The sequence below is a fragment of the Panicum virgatum genome, chromosome 5N (genome assembly GCF_016808335.1).
Source record: "Panicum virgatum strain AP13 chromosome 5N, P.virgatum_v5, whole genome shotgun sequence".
Lineage (NCBI taxonomy): Eukaryota > Viridiplantae > Streptophyta > Magnoliopsida > Poales > Poaceae > Panicum > Panicum virgatum.
The window spans coordinates 1,185,879-1,201,238 of NC_053149.1; the positions used below are offsets into that span (position 1 = coordinate 1,185,879).

Below are 15,360 nucleotides of genomic sequence, written 5' to 3' on the forward strand. Positions count from 1 at the left end.
GTGATAATTGTGTGGTGGGAATACGCAGGTGGAGCCTGTGTCAGTCGACGCAAGACCACGACTGTCTTTTTTGTCGAGCTAAGTCGATTTTACAGTAATATACCGGGCGTGTATCCTCCAACACCCATATTATTTTTCGCGTATCCCTTTTCTCTCTGGTTGATAAAAAACTATATACATAAAAATTACAAGTAAATATTTATGCACACAAATTCATGATTAGAAATAAAAGTTCATGAAAAAAATTACAAACTTTCGGTGAAAGTTTAGAAAATTCTGGAAGATAAATTCAGGAAAAAATTTTGAAAACCAAAATTTTAAAACAAATTTGGGAGAAAAAGTTTTCGGAACAAAAATTCAGAAGCAAAAGATTTGGAAAGCAAAAATTGAGAGACAAAGATTTTAAAATAACATTTGGAGAACAAAAAATGAGAAGCTAAAATTTTGGAAGCAAATCTTAATATCTAGTTTAGAAGAAAAATTTCGTGAAATAAAGATAGAGAGAGTAATATGCACAATCAACATATACTTCATGGTGGCTTCAATGAAATAGATTTAGTATTGCAAATATTATTATTCTTTTTTAAATGTGATTAAAGTTTGTAAGATTTAATTTAGGATAAATCTAATATGATGTGTAAATAAAAATAGAGAGAGGTTGCGCAGTCCGAAGCAGCTAGCTCCTAGCTGCTACCGACGTGTTCATGGTGGCGACAGTGAGCAGACGGTCGAGAGTTTGTGGCTAGCGGCGATGAACTGCGACGACGTCAGGTTGTTGCTTTCCTATGTACGAACTTGAGGGCCATCGTGCGGTCGTGCCGAAACGAAGCGACGCAGCCGCTGTTATTACACGCTTTGTGCGAGCAAGTGCACCCAATGCAATCTGGTCACCTGAGAAATGATTGATCCGGGTCGTCTTTGACGATTTCTTTTTCCGGAGATTTGTTAAAGGTGAAACACATGTTGTTCGCCTTGGTTTCAGTTTCTCACCGGACTCTCCCTCCAGCCTCCGGAAGCACGCCATCTTTTTGTATGATGTATGTGTGAAGCGGAAAGATTATGCATCGCGCGTGCGATAGAATCGTCTGAAGTAGTGATTAATTCCCAATATACTATTAGGTGAATTTTATAATGGACTAATCCAATATAATATACTGTAAGAATCCATCTCTTTCAGACGATGGTTTGCACCTTAAGTGATGGATAACCACCGCCCTGTGTGGAGTGTGAACTGAAAAAAAAACAAGTGCGAAAATATCCACAGCAACATGTACAGGTTCAGAGTTTAGCATGCAGGCATGGTGGGAGGACAACCTAAGCAAACTATCGCAAAAAGAAACAACGTTCGGTGGCTGCAGTGCTTATGATTACAGCTTGGACCTTGTGGAATGAAAGAAACAGAAGAATTTTTTAGCACAAGGTGCTGTCCTCGGTTCAGGTGTGGTTAAGGAAGAAGTGCTGCTGCAAGTTGCAGCTTGTGGCCGGCCTGAGCTTGTTTTGGTTTCCAATGAGTAGCATTTCTGCTTGCCGTTGTATGAGCTTTTTTTGGTCTTTATGTAATCACAACTCTGTAATTCTTAGCTTGCTTTCTTCTTAAATGCAATGCAGTGCTCCGGCTTAATCTTCAAAAAACAAAATATATCCACGGCAACATGTACAGGTTACTGCTGAAAACTGATGGAGATGCCATTTTAGGGATGAAAGTAAATTTACCCGTTGAGTTGGGTGGTAATGGTAATTTTGGTTCGTATTGCTTCTTGAGGAGTCTTGATTTCTACTGTGTTCCTTAGCATTCCTTTTGTATGTGGTAAGATGAATAAAAAATATTTCTATTTCAGGGGAATTACATTTTACTTCACCTATACCACTGTCGACCATACCAATTTTATTTATTTAACCACTAAGGACATGTTTGGTTTGCTACTAAAATTTGCCGTGCTAAAATGTGGATCCGGATTCACGGGCTGCCCTTCACGGGCCAGGTTTCTCGAATGACCGTGGATCCGGATTCAACTTCTTTGGGCTCCTTTTGAGCCAGTCATGGCCCGGCCAACTTCGATCAGACTATTGGGCCAATGAGGGGGCTGTGCTAATCGGCGTGCGCGCGCCAGGAGCGTTGCTAGCACTCGATCAGACAGCATGCGATTTGTTTTTTTGGAAAGTTTCCTTCTACATGACTTTCTACTTTTAGAATTTACAACTTATATATGCACGTATAACTTCTTCTAGATAGATATCAGATATAAGATGGTATTTTTTTTTCAGTGTAACTAGTTATGATAACTTTTCAGCACATCTTTTACAATATACATAACTTTTACCTATAATTTTTTCCAATCAACTTTTTGTGTGATAGCTTTTTAGCACAACTTCGATGACACGTACAACTTTTACGCATAATTTTTTACCCTACTTACTAAAGGATAGTTTTAAACATAACTTCCACATGAATATTATCAGAAAAATTTCTCACACAACTTTGATGCATAAATTCGCTATACAATTTATTGTATGAAATATTTGTTAGAAAACCATATTGGAAACACAATATAAAGAAGGTATGGAAAAAGAAAACGAAGCAGGTTAATCCGGGAAGAGACGCTTCACGTGTGCAAAAGGAAAACGAAAGGGGAAAAAAAAAGCACCTGTATGCCCACGCACGTTCTCGCGGTCTGATCGATCGCCGGGAAGCTCGCTAGCGCTCGCGCGCTCGATTGGATTTGCGCCAATGAGGCATGCATCTCTACGCTAAAAAAAAAGGGTCAGTTGAATCCATGCCACTCCAATTTCTTGAAATTGGATTTCATGTTGAAAATCATGCCATTGAGTGGCATGATTTTGAACGTGACACCCAATTTCACGAAGTTGTGGTGGCATGAATCGAATTTTCCGGAAAAAAAAGCATGCATCGGCGCATCACTCGCCCTCGCATTCCGTTGCGTTGCGTGCCTTGTTTGGGTGACATCACCCGGACCCACCAATCACAGCTGGCAAGCGGCGGAGCGGAGCCCCCCGTCGCCAGCTGCACGTCGACGACGCACGGGCACGGCACACCAACTTGCTCCTCACGCCTGCCTTCCTTCCTATATAAATCCATCATCCCCTTCCTCTAGCGCCTAGTAGCGGATCAATTCAATTCAAAATTCAAATCCAACCAAACCAACCCACTCGTCAGTCGCCACCACCCTCCCAGCCCAGCCATGTCGGCGCCGCCCGAAGCCGCCGAGTCCTCGCGCGCTCGCCAGCAGCCGGAGGAGCCGTCCGACGAGTCGCCTCAGCGCTGCCGGTGGGTGGCCCTCTCTACCATCACAGGCGGGCCGCACCGCCCCGGGGACGAGCGGCACCGCCGCATCCTCCGCGGCCGCGACCTCCTGCTCGACCTCCACGACCCGCCGCGCGCCTCCACCCTGGTGCTGCGCGCCAACCTCACCAGCTTCATCCCCATCATCCTCGTCGCCGACTCCTCCTCCGCCCGCCTCCTCGTCAAGGCCGCCTGGGGCAGCGCCCGCATCAACCGCCCCGAGTACTTCCTCTGCGACGCCCGCTCCCGCACCGCCCAGCGCCTCCCCGCCGTGCCCTCCTCCGAGCTCGGCGGCCCCGACGCCTGCCCGCTTGGCGGCCTCGACCTCTGCCCGCGCCGCAGCATCGGCCTCATCGCCGACCCGGACCGCACCGGCCACTTCATGATCGCGCAGCTCCACCCTGCCCCCGCCACCCGCCACGGCTTCATCCTCTTCTACTCCACCGCCACACGCCGCTGGGCCACCAAGCAGCTCGCCTCCGCCCCGGAGCACAAGCGCTGGGGCGCCCACGGCGTCCTCGCCCACGACGGGCTCCTCTGGTGGGTCGACGTCGCCTACGGGATGGTCGTCTGCAACCCCTTCGACGACGCCCCACACCTGCGCCTCGTCCCGCTCCCGGAGGGCTGCGCCCTGCAGGGCGTGGAGGTAGAGCGCAACAACTTCCACGGCTGGCAAAGAACCCGCGAGTTCCTCGACCAGCGCCGCTTCATCAGGCCCAGCGAGGGCAAGCTGCGATACGTCGAGATCCTCGGCTTCAACTACGACACGGCCGCCGCCGCCGCGGAGCCCCCGAACGACCCCACCGTCAGGATGTGGACGGCTGGACGCTCGTCGACCAGGCCGGCCCCAACCCCACCAACACCTGGGAGTTGGAGTACGAGGCGCCCTTCGCCGAGATCTGGGCCCACGACAGCTACGTCGCCGCCGGCCTGCCGCCGGACAAGGTGCCCAACCTCGCCCTCGTCGACCCCGACAACCACGGCGTCGCCTACTTCTTCCACGGCACGCGGCTCTTCGGCTTGGACGTGCGCGCGAGGCGGGTCGTGGCCTGCGACGAATGCGTCATAGACGATGCTCCGATCGACATGGTGGAGGGTGGATACCTATCCTCCCGCTTCGTCGAGGCCTGGGTGCCGCCCGAACCTGGTACGAGTACATACATGATACATACACACACTGGATTCATCATTATTCATGCTCACAGTCTGCTAGATTATTTTCCGATGAGTACTGAAGTTGCATTGATTACCCATATTCTTTTACTTCAGTAAGTTGTGGATTCTGTTTGAAGATTGCATATACAAATCACCATTCCTAGATATTACCACTCTGTTATATTTGCAGTCGAAATTGTAACTGCGTGCTTAGGTTAGGATTGAATTAAACTGCTCTGAACTTTTACTACTCTGAATTAAACTGGAGATGATAGTACTAGTCAACACAGCAGCTACTACTGTCACCATTTACTAGGCATTTACCAATCACGCTTGCTTGTGCAGAATAAAATTGCTCTGAACTTTTGCACTTGCTGTTAGTCAAGAATCTGTTACTACTGTTACCATTTGTTCCTCTTGCCCAGATTCTGATTCATGTCTCTGATTTTTTTTACTCAAATTCATGTCTCTGATTTTATTACCATTTATTTGGATTATATATGTTTGCAATTGCTGACCCGGTTCAGCAATATAGGAGTGCTCTATATGATACGACTAGCACCACCTTAATTATTTACTGCTGTTTTGCACGCAGATCTGACTCCTCAGATTTTGCGTTACAACGAGGAAAAGGACCGTAAGGTGATCGACTATGTTGAAGATTGGCTGAGCCACATTGAGTGGACGAACCAGGACGTCGTCGGGTGAGACCATCGAGGGCATGGCACCGCCATCTGAACTCTGAAGCATCATCTCCTGACGCGGGTCACCAGGCTGATGAACCGTACATATAGATTTCCTTTCCTTGGGTGGGAGTACTTGCTGAGGGTTTTTCTTTCGATCTTGCATGTTTCAGATAGCTAGGTAGAGGAGCGTGCAGCTTTCTGTCAGCGACATCTCTCAGTTCAACTGAGTGCAGTAAGTACTTCAAAAGGTAAGGATCGATGTTATGAACAAGCTTGTGTAGTTCCAGTACTGCAATGTGGTTTCCTCAGAGAGAACATGCTAGCTCTTGCTGTGTTCACCAGTCGATCAGCTAATACGAATGGAATTCAGTTTTGGTTCTCTATCCTGTCCGGTTCGGTCGTTTGCATGCCTTTCTCATCATGTTACATTTCCCAACTTCCCAAATGCCAACAGAGATAGATAGATCAGTGCTGCTGCCATGCATTTACAGTTTTTCTGAAGAATAATTTACATTTTACTACTACTGACTGGCCTGATCGTCTGAATGAAAGCATCTTGGTTACATGCAACTTGCAAGTTTACAGCACACCTTCGTTTCTGTAGCGCACAACGTCCATTTCGTGGTGTTCCTGTATTATCAACACTAACCCGACCATGGTTTGGCGACGAGGATCAACGGCGCCTTGAGCCGGACGGACAGCCCGAACACCTCGCTCACGTCCACCGACGGCGTCCCCTGTCTCCTCCCGCGGCCGTGCGCCACCAGCGCCCAATCGAAGTGGTACAGCATGTTGGCGAGCGCGAGCTCCATCGCCGGCGCGGCGAACCCGGCGCCGGGGCAGCCCCTCCTCCCGGCGCCGAAGGGCACGAACCGGAAGTCCTGCCCCGCCCCCACCCTGCTGTAATCCACGGGCGCGTCGACGAACCGCTCCGGCACGAACTCCTCCGCGCGCTCCCACGCCGCCGGGTCCCGGCCGATGGCCCAGGCGTTGATCACCACCCGCGTGCGCGCCGGGACGTGGTAGCCCAGCAGCTCCGTGTCCTCCGTCGTCTCGCGGGGTATCAGCAGCGCCGCCGGGGCGTGCAGCCTCATGGTCTCGCTGATCACGGCCTTGAGGAACGGCATCCCGTCGACGAGGTGGTCCTCCGTCACGCGGCCGGCGCCGCGGACCTCGTCCTGGAGCTTCCGCATCTCGCGCGGGTGGTTGATGAGCTCCGCCATGGCCCATCCCAGCACCGTGGAGGAAGTGTCAGTGCCGGCAGCAAATATGTCCTGTTCGTTCATGTACAATTCAATGACACGATCGACAAGTGTGTAACCGTAACCACCAGCAGGCTTAGCGACACGTAGGCATACCATAATTATTGCCTTGATGTTGTCCGTGTCGAGCCGGAGCCCGGCGTCCTTGTCCATCTCCTCCACGTCCAGCAGCACGTCCACGAAATCCCGGTGATCGTCGACGTCGCCGTCACCGAGATCCTGCCGCTGCCGGCCACCGGAACGCCGGCTCCGGTGGTCCGCGATGACACGCTCGAGCAAGCCATCGAGCGCCTCGAACGTGCGCCTCGTCCTGGCCTCCAGCCCGGTCACCGTGTCCACCCACCCGAGCCACGGAGCGATCTCCCGCATCGGCGACGCCAGGACCAGCTCCTGGAAGTCGGCGAACACCCGCCTCAGCTTCTCTCCCCCCTCGTCGCCGTCGAGCCCGTAGTCCACGTCCCCGAATGCCGCGCGCGAGATGATGGCCTTGGAGTAGCAGATGAGGACGTCGCTCAGGTTGACCGCGCCGCCCGCCGCCGCCTCGTGGCGGACGCGGGCGACCAGCGCGGCGACCTCCTGCTCCCGGACGCGGCGGAAGTAGGCAACGCGGCGCGGGCCGAGGAGGTGGACCGCGCACACGCGGCGCGCCTGGCGCCAGTACTCGCCGTAGGGCGCGAAGCCGACGTCGCGGCCGCCGTAGAGGAGGCGCTGGGCCATCAGCAGCGCTGGCCGCCCCGAGAAGGCGAGGTCGCGGGTCTTCATGGCCTCCTCCGCGGCTGCCGCCGAGGACGCCACGACGGTGGGCACGCGGCCGAGGCGCAGGAGCATGACCGGGCCGTGCGACGCGGCGAGCGACCGGAGCGCCCGGTGAGGCAGGCGGCCCAGCAGATGGAGGTGGCCGAGGAGCGGCAGGCCGGGCGGCGACGGAGGCTGCCGGCGGCCATCGTCGCGCTTCCTGGAAGAGGAGGACGAGGAGGACAAGAGGAGGAGCGCCAAGATTATTGGCACCACGGCGATTACTGTGATGAGGAGCTCAACAAGTGAGATGACGGCCATGGTCGAGAACGATGCCGGAGAGATTACGCGATCGTGGCTTGCATCGATCGATCCGTCCCCTATAAAATACGAATAGTCACACTACCAACAGTGTCAAGATGATTGGTCAGGGATTTAGCCTCTGGGTCATCAGTTAGTCGCACTTGTAGTGGTCTCGACAAAGTTGCTGCTTGATTTGATTGGCCTCGAGAAAGCGACCTCGCTCTTTAGGCCAATCCCCATGAAATATCAAGGGAGTGTTATGTGGGTAGGGATGAAAACAATCAGGCTCCATCACTTTCACTTTTATATTTTTCATCGAAAATAAAAATGATACGATATTATTGAAAATGAAAACGACATCAGCATTACGATAATTTTAGAAACAAAAATATGCGATCGAGAATACATTAATAACGATCGAAACCTATCGAAATGATATATTGAAAAATGATAAATATGTAAAACTATAGAGCACAACTCTAATCATATGACTTCACACATTTTGTGCACAAATACTGATGGTTAAGATGTTAATCCAAGTATCCACTGAGACTGGCCTTAATAGAGCAAGGTTAATAATACACCCGGTGACTAGTCTCCCAGCCGGCCTTAATAGAGCAAGGTTAATAATACACCCGGTGACTAGTCTCCCAGCCCACTCGTACATTAGTTAGTTTTTCATCATTAATATATACATGGTCCATTTCTCTCTCTCACAAAATTTCTTGGTTCATGCGTCAAAGCTAAGATTTACAGTCCACTTATTCTCTATTTCCTCTCATCTCTCCTCCACCTAAGTATTCAGTCTCCTTACAACTATTATAATACTTATTCCTATAGAATTTTATTGCACGATTTCATAGAATGCTATGTCATCTAAGTGCGTTTGAGCTCGCGAATGAAATAGATCTCCCAATGCAAAATTTCATTTTATAATTTCATTGACTAGCCATAGCATTTTATTGTGAGGCATGTGATTAGGGGCAATTAAATGAAATGAAACTCTACAGTATCCAATGTAAATTTCAACAAGTTTTATAGTTTTGGAAAATAGTGCATACATATTTTCATCCTGAAGGAACTTTCCTCTCTTTCTTCATAATTGCCTTGCCATGTCAGCATGAAAGCTGATGTGCCACTATATTTAATGTGCAAGAAATATCTATGAAACTTGCAAAGGGATTAGCCATAAGCCAGCCTCAATAGAAGTTCCATCAAGAGTTTTATGACGACTAAATAACATGACACATCAGCAATTTTGCTCGCTAACTTGGCAGTATCATTATGAGGAGAGATGATGGAGAGTTTCATGAAATGTGAGCATGGTTAATAATAGAGCCAAATGCTTCGATATAAGTGAAGATATAAGAGCCAAGTTATACAATAATAGTATTTTTTTGTCTACAAGATATTATTTAATTCATATATTATATTCTCTTTTCTATTCACCCTAACATCTACTCTTATTTGAACCACCCCTGCCTAGGAGCTCGTAATTAGCTCGTTGCTTGCATGAGAGCTAAGCTATCCTCTCTCTCCCCTTCCTTCTCTCCACGTCAACAAAAAAGATGACTCGCTTGGTTATGAGCATATTATTATACCTGCTCTGAGAGGAGTTTCATCCCAATAAATCCGGCACAATTACTAGATTCTTAATATTGATAACTGCACTATAAAATTATACACTAAGACTAATCTAAGATAGTGAAGGTCTGACAAGAGTAACATGGCAATATTCTTTTTTTGCGAATAAAATGTTCTCACATTTATCCTCGCGAAAGCGAGCTAGAACGTCCCCTTTTGCCGTGAGTCGGCAAGGCGCCATCAACTCATTTTATTCTGGTCACATGCTACAACAATTGCCGTCTCTTGAAGAAAACCGTACCCACATTTTCATCTCCCACCCATCAAATAAGACAGATTAGTCACATGCACTCATTTGTTTGTCATATGGAGTTACTTTCAACATGCAAATCAAATCTGCTCTCTTAATTAGGCAGACAGTTGAGATCCAATTTCTGAAATTGCACTCTTTGTGAATTTCTTTTTTCAAACGAAGATGTGCACTTTTCATTGAACGGAGGAAGTACATGGTTGAATATGAAGTCCATGCATACAAGCTTTATGAATTATGATCTTCATGGACTGATAATTAATCCCTCCATTCTCAAATATATGATGTTTAGGACAAATAAATTAGTTCACTTTGAACTATTAACAGCTTGTCCTAATGAAATGTATCTAAAGAATGGAGGTCAGCCAGCATCTCAATCTATGCACGTCTTGAATCAAGTACTCCAGCACTCTGTGGACCAAGCGATGGCCCACTATTTTGCTGCGGTCTCTATCCAGAGCAAGCATGGGGACACCGGACACCATGGCATAGCAACCAAATGGAGAGCCTTGTTGATGATTCAGGACGAAGAGGATAAGATGAGGGAGGAGCCAAAAAAAAGAGAGTAAAGGACCTGACATGTGGGACCCATGTGATGTGGAGGTATTGTAGATTAGATTTTGGTAGTCTGTTGTGGGGGTGATTACCAAAATGCAAAAATAGCTGGTGGAGATGGAGAGAGAAGATGTTTTGGTAGTGGGAGATGAGCAATCTGTTGGAGATACTCTAAGAAACCTTGAGGTACACACTTCTCTTTAATTTTCCTTGATTCATTTTTTAATCCCAAATTCTGTCCTAATTTTATTTAGTGTGAACTAACTTTTTGTTTGATATGGGCTGTTAGATGAACTTTCTGGTTAACATGCCAATGTGTAGTCCTTGATAATGAACGTGTAGTGAATTCTTTAACACTATGATATTAATCATAGTTTTGTCTTATGTGATAGGTTGATTAGTGTTGCCTCGTTATCTCAACGCTCTGTTTGCATCAGCCAGCCAGCCAGCAATATTTTTCTTTTACAACAAATCAGCACCAGCCACCATCCACCAGCTAATCATCAGTATTTTTCTTCCACAACAAAACAGCACCAGCCACCAGCCACAATTAGCCACATTTAGCTGAACAGAGCGACCATCGTTGATGCGAGCAATTTACTGGACATGCACGGTGCGTCATGTTCTTCGTCAGACATGTCATGTCAGGTTAGTAGTGATGCTTTGATGCGAACAAGGTTGGAGCCTTGCCGGTGGTATCGCCCTTCCAATTATGCACCACATATCGATCAGGACGTTGAATCCAAATATCTATATCTCAAGTTCCGGCCGGCTACACGGTGGAAATAGGGAGATAGCGCTGTTAAAACTCCGAATCTTTTTTCTGAGGGTGTTTCATTTCTTTCTTGTAAGGATTCCTAGACCATGGCATACATGTTCTAGTACTGAAAGAGTGCCCACTCGGAATGATCTGGTCAAGAAGTTTCTATATGTTGGCTAGTTTGATCCCTGCACAAGACTAGGTTCACTATATTCAGAGTTCACCCTTGTATGAATTACAACTCTGCTTTACAGAGATTTAACAAGATCGACTCCATAACAGCTCTAAAATACTAGTAAAACGTACGTTACAACATTCTCCAAGACCCTATACAGCCCACATGCTTGCCTACGCGTAGTTGCATACACGGCACAAAAGCGTCCACTGATCCATAGAGCAGCCACGAGGAGACGGCGCCTGATCGAGTTGGAGAAATGGAGAGGGAGGTGGCCAAGGGGATGGACGTGCTCACTGGTCCGCAGGGGAAGCATCCAGTGGGTGGTGCGCCATGGCATGGCGCGGAGATGCGTTGGACGGGGCTCAGCGGGCTGGCCGTCCAGCGTCCACGCCGACATGGCCGCCGTGGAGGCGGACATGAATCCGGAGGCGCGTCGCGGAGAGGACCACACAGGGGGCTCGAACAGGGAAGTCATGTCCTGTACTCCTGTGGGCAAAGGCACAAGTTCCTGGTTCTCCTGCCGACCTGCCGGGCAACAAGAGATGGCCACCGGCACCGGGGAATGCGATTGCCATGGAGCAGCCGGCGGCCGCGGTGGAGCGCGACGCGGGGATGGGTCGCCAGAAAGGGCGGCATGTCAGCGTCGCCGAGGCCGTGGCCGCGGACGCGGAGATGCAAGGTGGTGTCGGCGTGATGATTCAACACGGCCGTGTCTTCTCTGGCGAGGCCCAGCGGGATGGCGGTGGCGAACTGGGAGAGCGCGCTGCGCCGCGCCGCGCTGGCGAGCGAGCCGTCTCAGACTCCACCGGGGTGGGTGGACGCGGCCTGGACGGTCCGTCCGGGGTCAAGGTCGTACGAACCGTTGGATCAAACAAATACGGCTACGACTGGATCCGGCGAATTGGAGTTAGTGGGGGCGTTCTGTGGGCCAAACGCAACGCCAGGCCCAATTTGGCGAATTGACCCAAACGACGTTGTTGGACTGAAAGCCTGAGGCCTGCTTAGCCATGCTTGCCGGGCTGCCCTCCTCAGCTGCCGAGCTCCGGTGATCCTCGCCGGTGGAGGACGCCACGACGACGGCCACGTGGCCGAGGCGGAGGAGCATGACCGGGCCGTGCGTCGCGGCGAGCGTCCGGAGCTTTCGGTGGGGCAGCGAGCCAAGAAGCGGCAGGTGGCCGGGAGGCAGACTCCGGGCATTGTGCCGGTGGAGAAGAAGGGCAATGAGCAGCATTGCAAAAGACGGCGAGACATCCATGCTTGCAGCCAGTGTGGTATGCAATGCGAACCGCGCAAGGAGCTTTAGTTTTGTACAACGCTCTCGTTTTTTTTCTTTTGTGATTTTTTTTGTTCTTTAATAAAGAAATTAAAAAACAAAGATGTCTGCATGTTGATGGCAACATTATTGGCCTGGCCGGTGTCGGTGTGTCACTCATAATGCGCACAAGGCTGGACTCCTCCAACGATGTTGTCACAGCGTCCGATCTCTTTTGTGCTAAGACTACTTAAGACGTCAAAAATATCTTCTACAATAAGTGAGCGGTAGATCTGCAATTTTTGTTGTTTAAGAAAGAGAACAATGCAAATTAAGGTGTCTGAAAGTTGAGTTGATGGGAACATTATATTGTTGAGAAGAACAGGTGCGTAGTGTAGACGTCGACAGGTTGCCGGCAGTGGCAGGACTCGAGAGAAAGTTTAGAGAACCAGACAAATATGTGGAATACTTAATTTCGATATCAAATTTTTAGCTGAAGCTCAACTTCGTCTCCAAACTCCAAAATGGTCATTTTAGTCCTCAACTTCTCCATTTGGTTCAATCTAATTTACGTGGCACGCTATGTTGGCACGTCTTGTCACATCTAATTAGTTATGGTTCATAAAAATCAACATTTCTGTAAATTTGATTGTTATAAAAGTTCCACTTTGATGAAATTAAATGATATACAATTTTTAAGGAAGGGAGTTGATACAAACATATTTATTATACACGTACAGAAGTTCTTTTTTTGGAAAAAAAAAATTATGTAAACACAAGTTAAAATTTTATTGTGTCATTTGAACCAATATATGTTGTTGCTAAAAACTAGAAACCCTTTGGATGCAGACATGGCATGCCTGAAATGTGGCAAGGCACGCAGAATGAAGGACTAAATTGAGCTGTATGAAAAAGGTGGAGGGCTGAAACGGTTATTTTGGAAGTTTAGGGATGAGGTTGACCTTCGACTAAATATTTGAAAACGAAATAATCTACTCTGCTAATGAAAACCAGTATTTCTTTTTATTTTGCTTTTCTATCAAAATTTGATCTAATTTCATCAACCAATTATTTACTATGTGCGAAGGCGGATGATAAAGAACTGGCGGCACAAGCACCTAAAGTCCCTTCAATTTTCGTTTCAAGCAACTAGTACTAGAAAAGTCTCGATTCAACACACGATCGATCCACGGCATTGTACATTCTCGAAATGCGTCGAATCATTCACAGGCCACTCCATGGTTTGGCAACAAGGAGCAGCGGTTCCTTGAGCCGCACGGTCAGCCCGTACGCTTCGCTCATGTCCAACACCGGCGGCCTCCTCCGGCCGTGCGTCGCCGCCAGCGCCCAGTCGAAGTGATACAGCACGTTCGCAAGCGCCAGCTCCACCGACGGCGCGGCGAACCCGGCCCCAGGGCACCCTCGCCTCCCGGCGCCGAACGCCAGGAACCGCAGGTCCTGCCCCACCTTGGCGTAGTCCATGGGCGGCGCGGCGCCGCCGGCGAACCGCTCCGGCGCGAACTCCTCCGCGCGCTCCCACGACGCCGGGTCCCGGCCGATGGCCCAGGCGTTGATCACCACCTGCGTGCGCGCCGGGATGTGGTAGCCCAGCAGCTCCGTGTCCTCCGTCGTCTCGCGGGGCAGGAGGAGCGGCGCCGGAGGGTGCAGCCGGAGGGTCTCGCTGATCACCGCCTTGAGGTACGGCATGCCGTCGAGATGGTCCTCCGTTACGTCGCCGGTGGCGCCGACAGCGGCGCGGATCTCGCCCTGGAGCTTCCGCATCTCTTGTGGGTGGTTCAGGAGCTCCGCCATGGCCCATTCCAGCACCGTGTACGAGGTGTCAGTGCCGGCGACAAACATGTCCTGTTCCCATTTCTCAGTGAGTGAAGCGGATGCATTAACAAGAACTGTATCGAAGAAGTCCGAGTCCGAAACGTACGTACCGTGATGATTGCCTTGATGTTGTCCGTGTCGAGCCGGAGCCCGGTGTCCGTGTCCATCTCGTTCACATCCAGCAGCACGTCCACGAAATCGCGGTGGTCGTCGTCGGCCTCGCCGTCGGCAAGAACGTGCCGGCAACCGAGACGGCGGCTCCGGTGGTTCGCGATGATTCGCTCGAGCAAGCCATCGATGGCCTGGAAGGTGCGCCTGGTCTTGGCCTCCAGCCCGGTCAACGTGTCCACCCACCCAAGCCACGGCGCGATCTCCCGCACCGGCGTCGCGATGATGAGCTCCTGCAGGTCCGCGATCACCTGCCTCAACTTCTCTCCCCCTTGGTCGCCGTCGAGCCCGTAGTCCCCGTCGCCGAACGCGGCGCGCGTGACGACGGCCTTGGAGTAGGAGATGAGGGCGTCGCTGAGGTTGACCACGCCGCCGGCCGGCGCGGCGCGGACGCGGGCGACCAGCGCGGTGGCCTCCTGCCCCCGGACGCGGCGGAAGGAGCGGGTGCGGCGCTGGCTGAGGAGGTGGAGCACGCAGACGCGGCGCGCCTGGCGCCAGTACTCGCCGTAGGCGGCGAAGGAGATGTCGCGGGAGCCGTAGACGAGGCGGTCGGCCATGGGCATCCGGGGCCGGCTGGCGAAGGCCGCGTCGCGGGACCGCAGGGCCTCCTCCGCGGCCGCCGCCGAGGATGCCAAGGCGGTGGGCGCGCGGCCGAGGCGCAGGAGCATGACCGGGCCGTGCGACGCGGCCATGGACCGGAGCGCCCGGTGCGGCAGGCGGCCCAGCCGGTGCAGGTGGCCGAGGAGCGGCAGACCGCCCGGCGGCGACGGAGGAAGCCTTGTGGCTCCGTAGGCGCGCTGCGGACGGGGAGGCATCTTGGTGCCGAGTAGCAGGAGGGAGAGGAGAGGCACGACGAGGCTCACGGTGAGCAGCGCCACCAGCGAGGCGGCCATGGCTGTGGCTGCTGACTGGCCGATCGATCAGAGGAAGGGGAGATTGTGATCGAATCGAATAGTCAACACAGTGGCAGCTGTTGCTGTCAGAGTAAAAAAACGAGTGCGCAGACAAGTCGGCTCGTCAAGGTGATTGGGTGATTTTTTTCTCCCAAAAGGTGGGCCCCACGAAAACAACTTCCACACAGCCAGAAAGCCCAGAACCGAACACTAGTTGTAGTTGAGCCATGGGAGCTACATTTGCCGGCAGCGACTTCAGTGCAAGTGGTGCTTGCGTGCAATCGTGCAAGCACCGTGTCTGGGCCTTCGGTTCCTCATCCGACGTAGCCGTGTCAATTTGCAAAATAAATCCCGCACCAGCCGTTGTGTTTTTTTCACAAAACAC

At 51.0% G+C, this 15,360-nt stretch overlaps 3 protein-coding genes across 3 annotated transcripts; 1 reads left to right on the forward strand and 2 right to left on the reverse strand.

Moving 5' to 3' along the window:
* Positions 1-3,200: 3,200 nt before the first annotated feature.
* Positions 3,201-5,164, forward strand: LOC120672825. Its single transcript, XM_039953429.1, has 3 exons — positions 3,201-4,106; positions 4,142-4,529; positions 5,052-5,164. Exons 1-3 carry the CDS (start codon positions 3,201-3,203, stop codon positions 5,162-5,164), a joined length of 1,407 nt encoding a protein of 468 aa, XP_039809363.1.
* Positions 5,165-5,579: 415 nt separating this feature from the next.
* Positions 5,580-7,593, reverse strand: LOC120676266 (cytochrome P450 71A1-like). Its single transcript, XM_039957498.1, has 2 exons — positions 6,501-7,593; positions 5,580-6,416 (listed from the first exon to the last, which is right to left on the reverse strand). Exons 1-2 carry the CDS (start codon positions 7,458-7,460, stop codon positions 5,787-5,789), a joined length of 1,590 nt encoding a protein of 529 aa, XP_039813432.1. The 5' UTR covers positions 7,461-7,593; the 3' UTR covers positions 5,580-5,786.
* Positions 7,594-13,116: 5,523 nt separating this feature from the next.
* On the reverse strand, positions 13,117-15,126 carry LOC120676976 (cytochrome P450 71A1-like). Its single transcript, XM_039958322.1, has 2 exons — positions 14,025-15,126; positions 13,117-13,944 (listed from the first exon to the last, which is right to left on the reverse strand). The coding sequence occupies exons 1-2, from the start codon at positions 14,973-14,975 to the stop codon at positions 13,306-13,308; spliced, it is 1,590 nt and encodes a 529-aa protein (XP_039814256.1). The 5' UTR covers positions 14,976-15,126; the 3' UTR covers positions 13,117-13,305.
* Between the last annotated feature and the right edge of the window lie 234 nt (positions 15,127-15,360).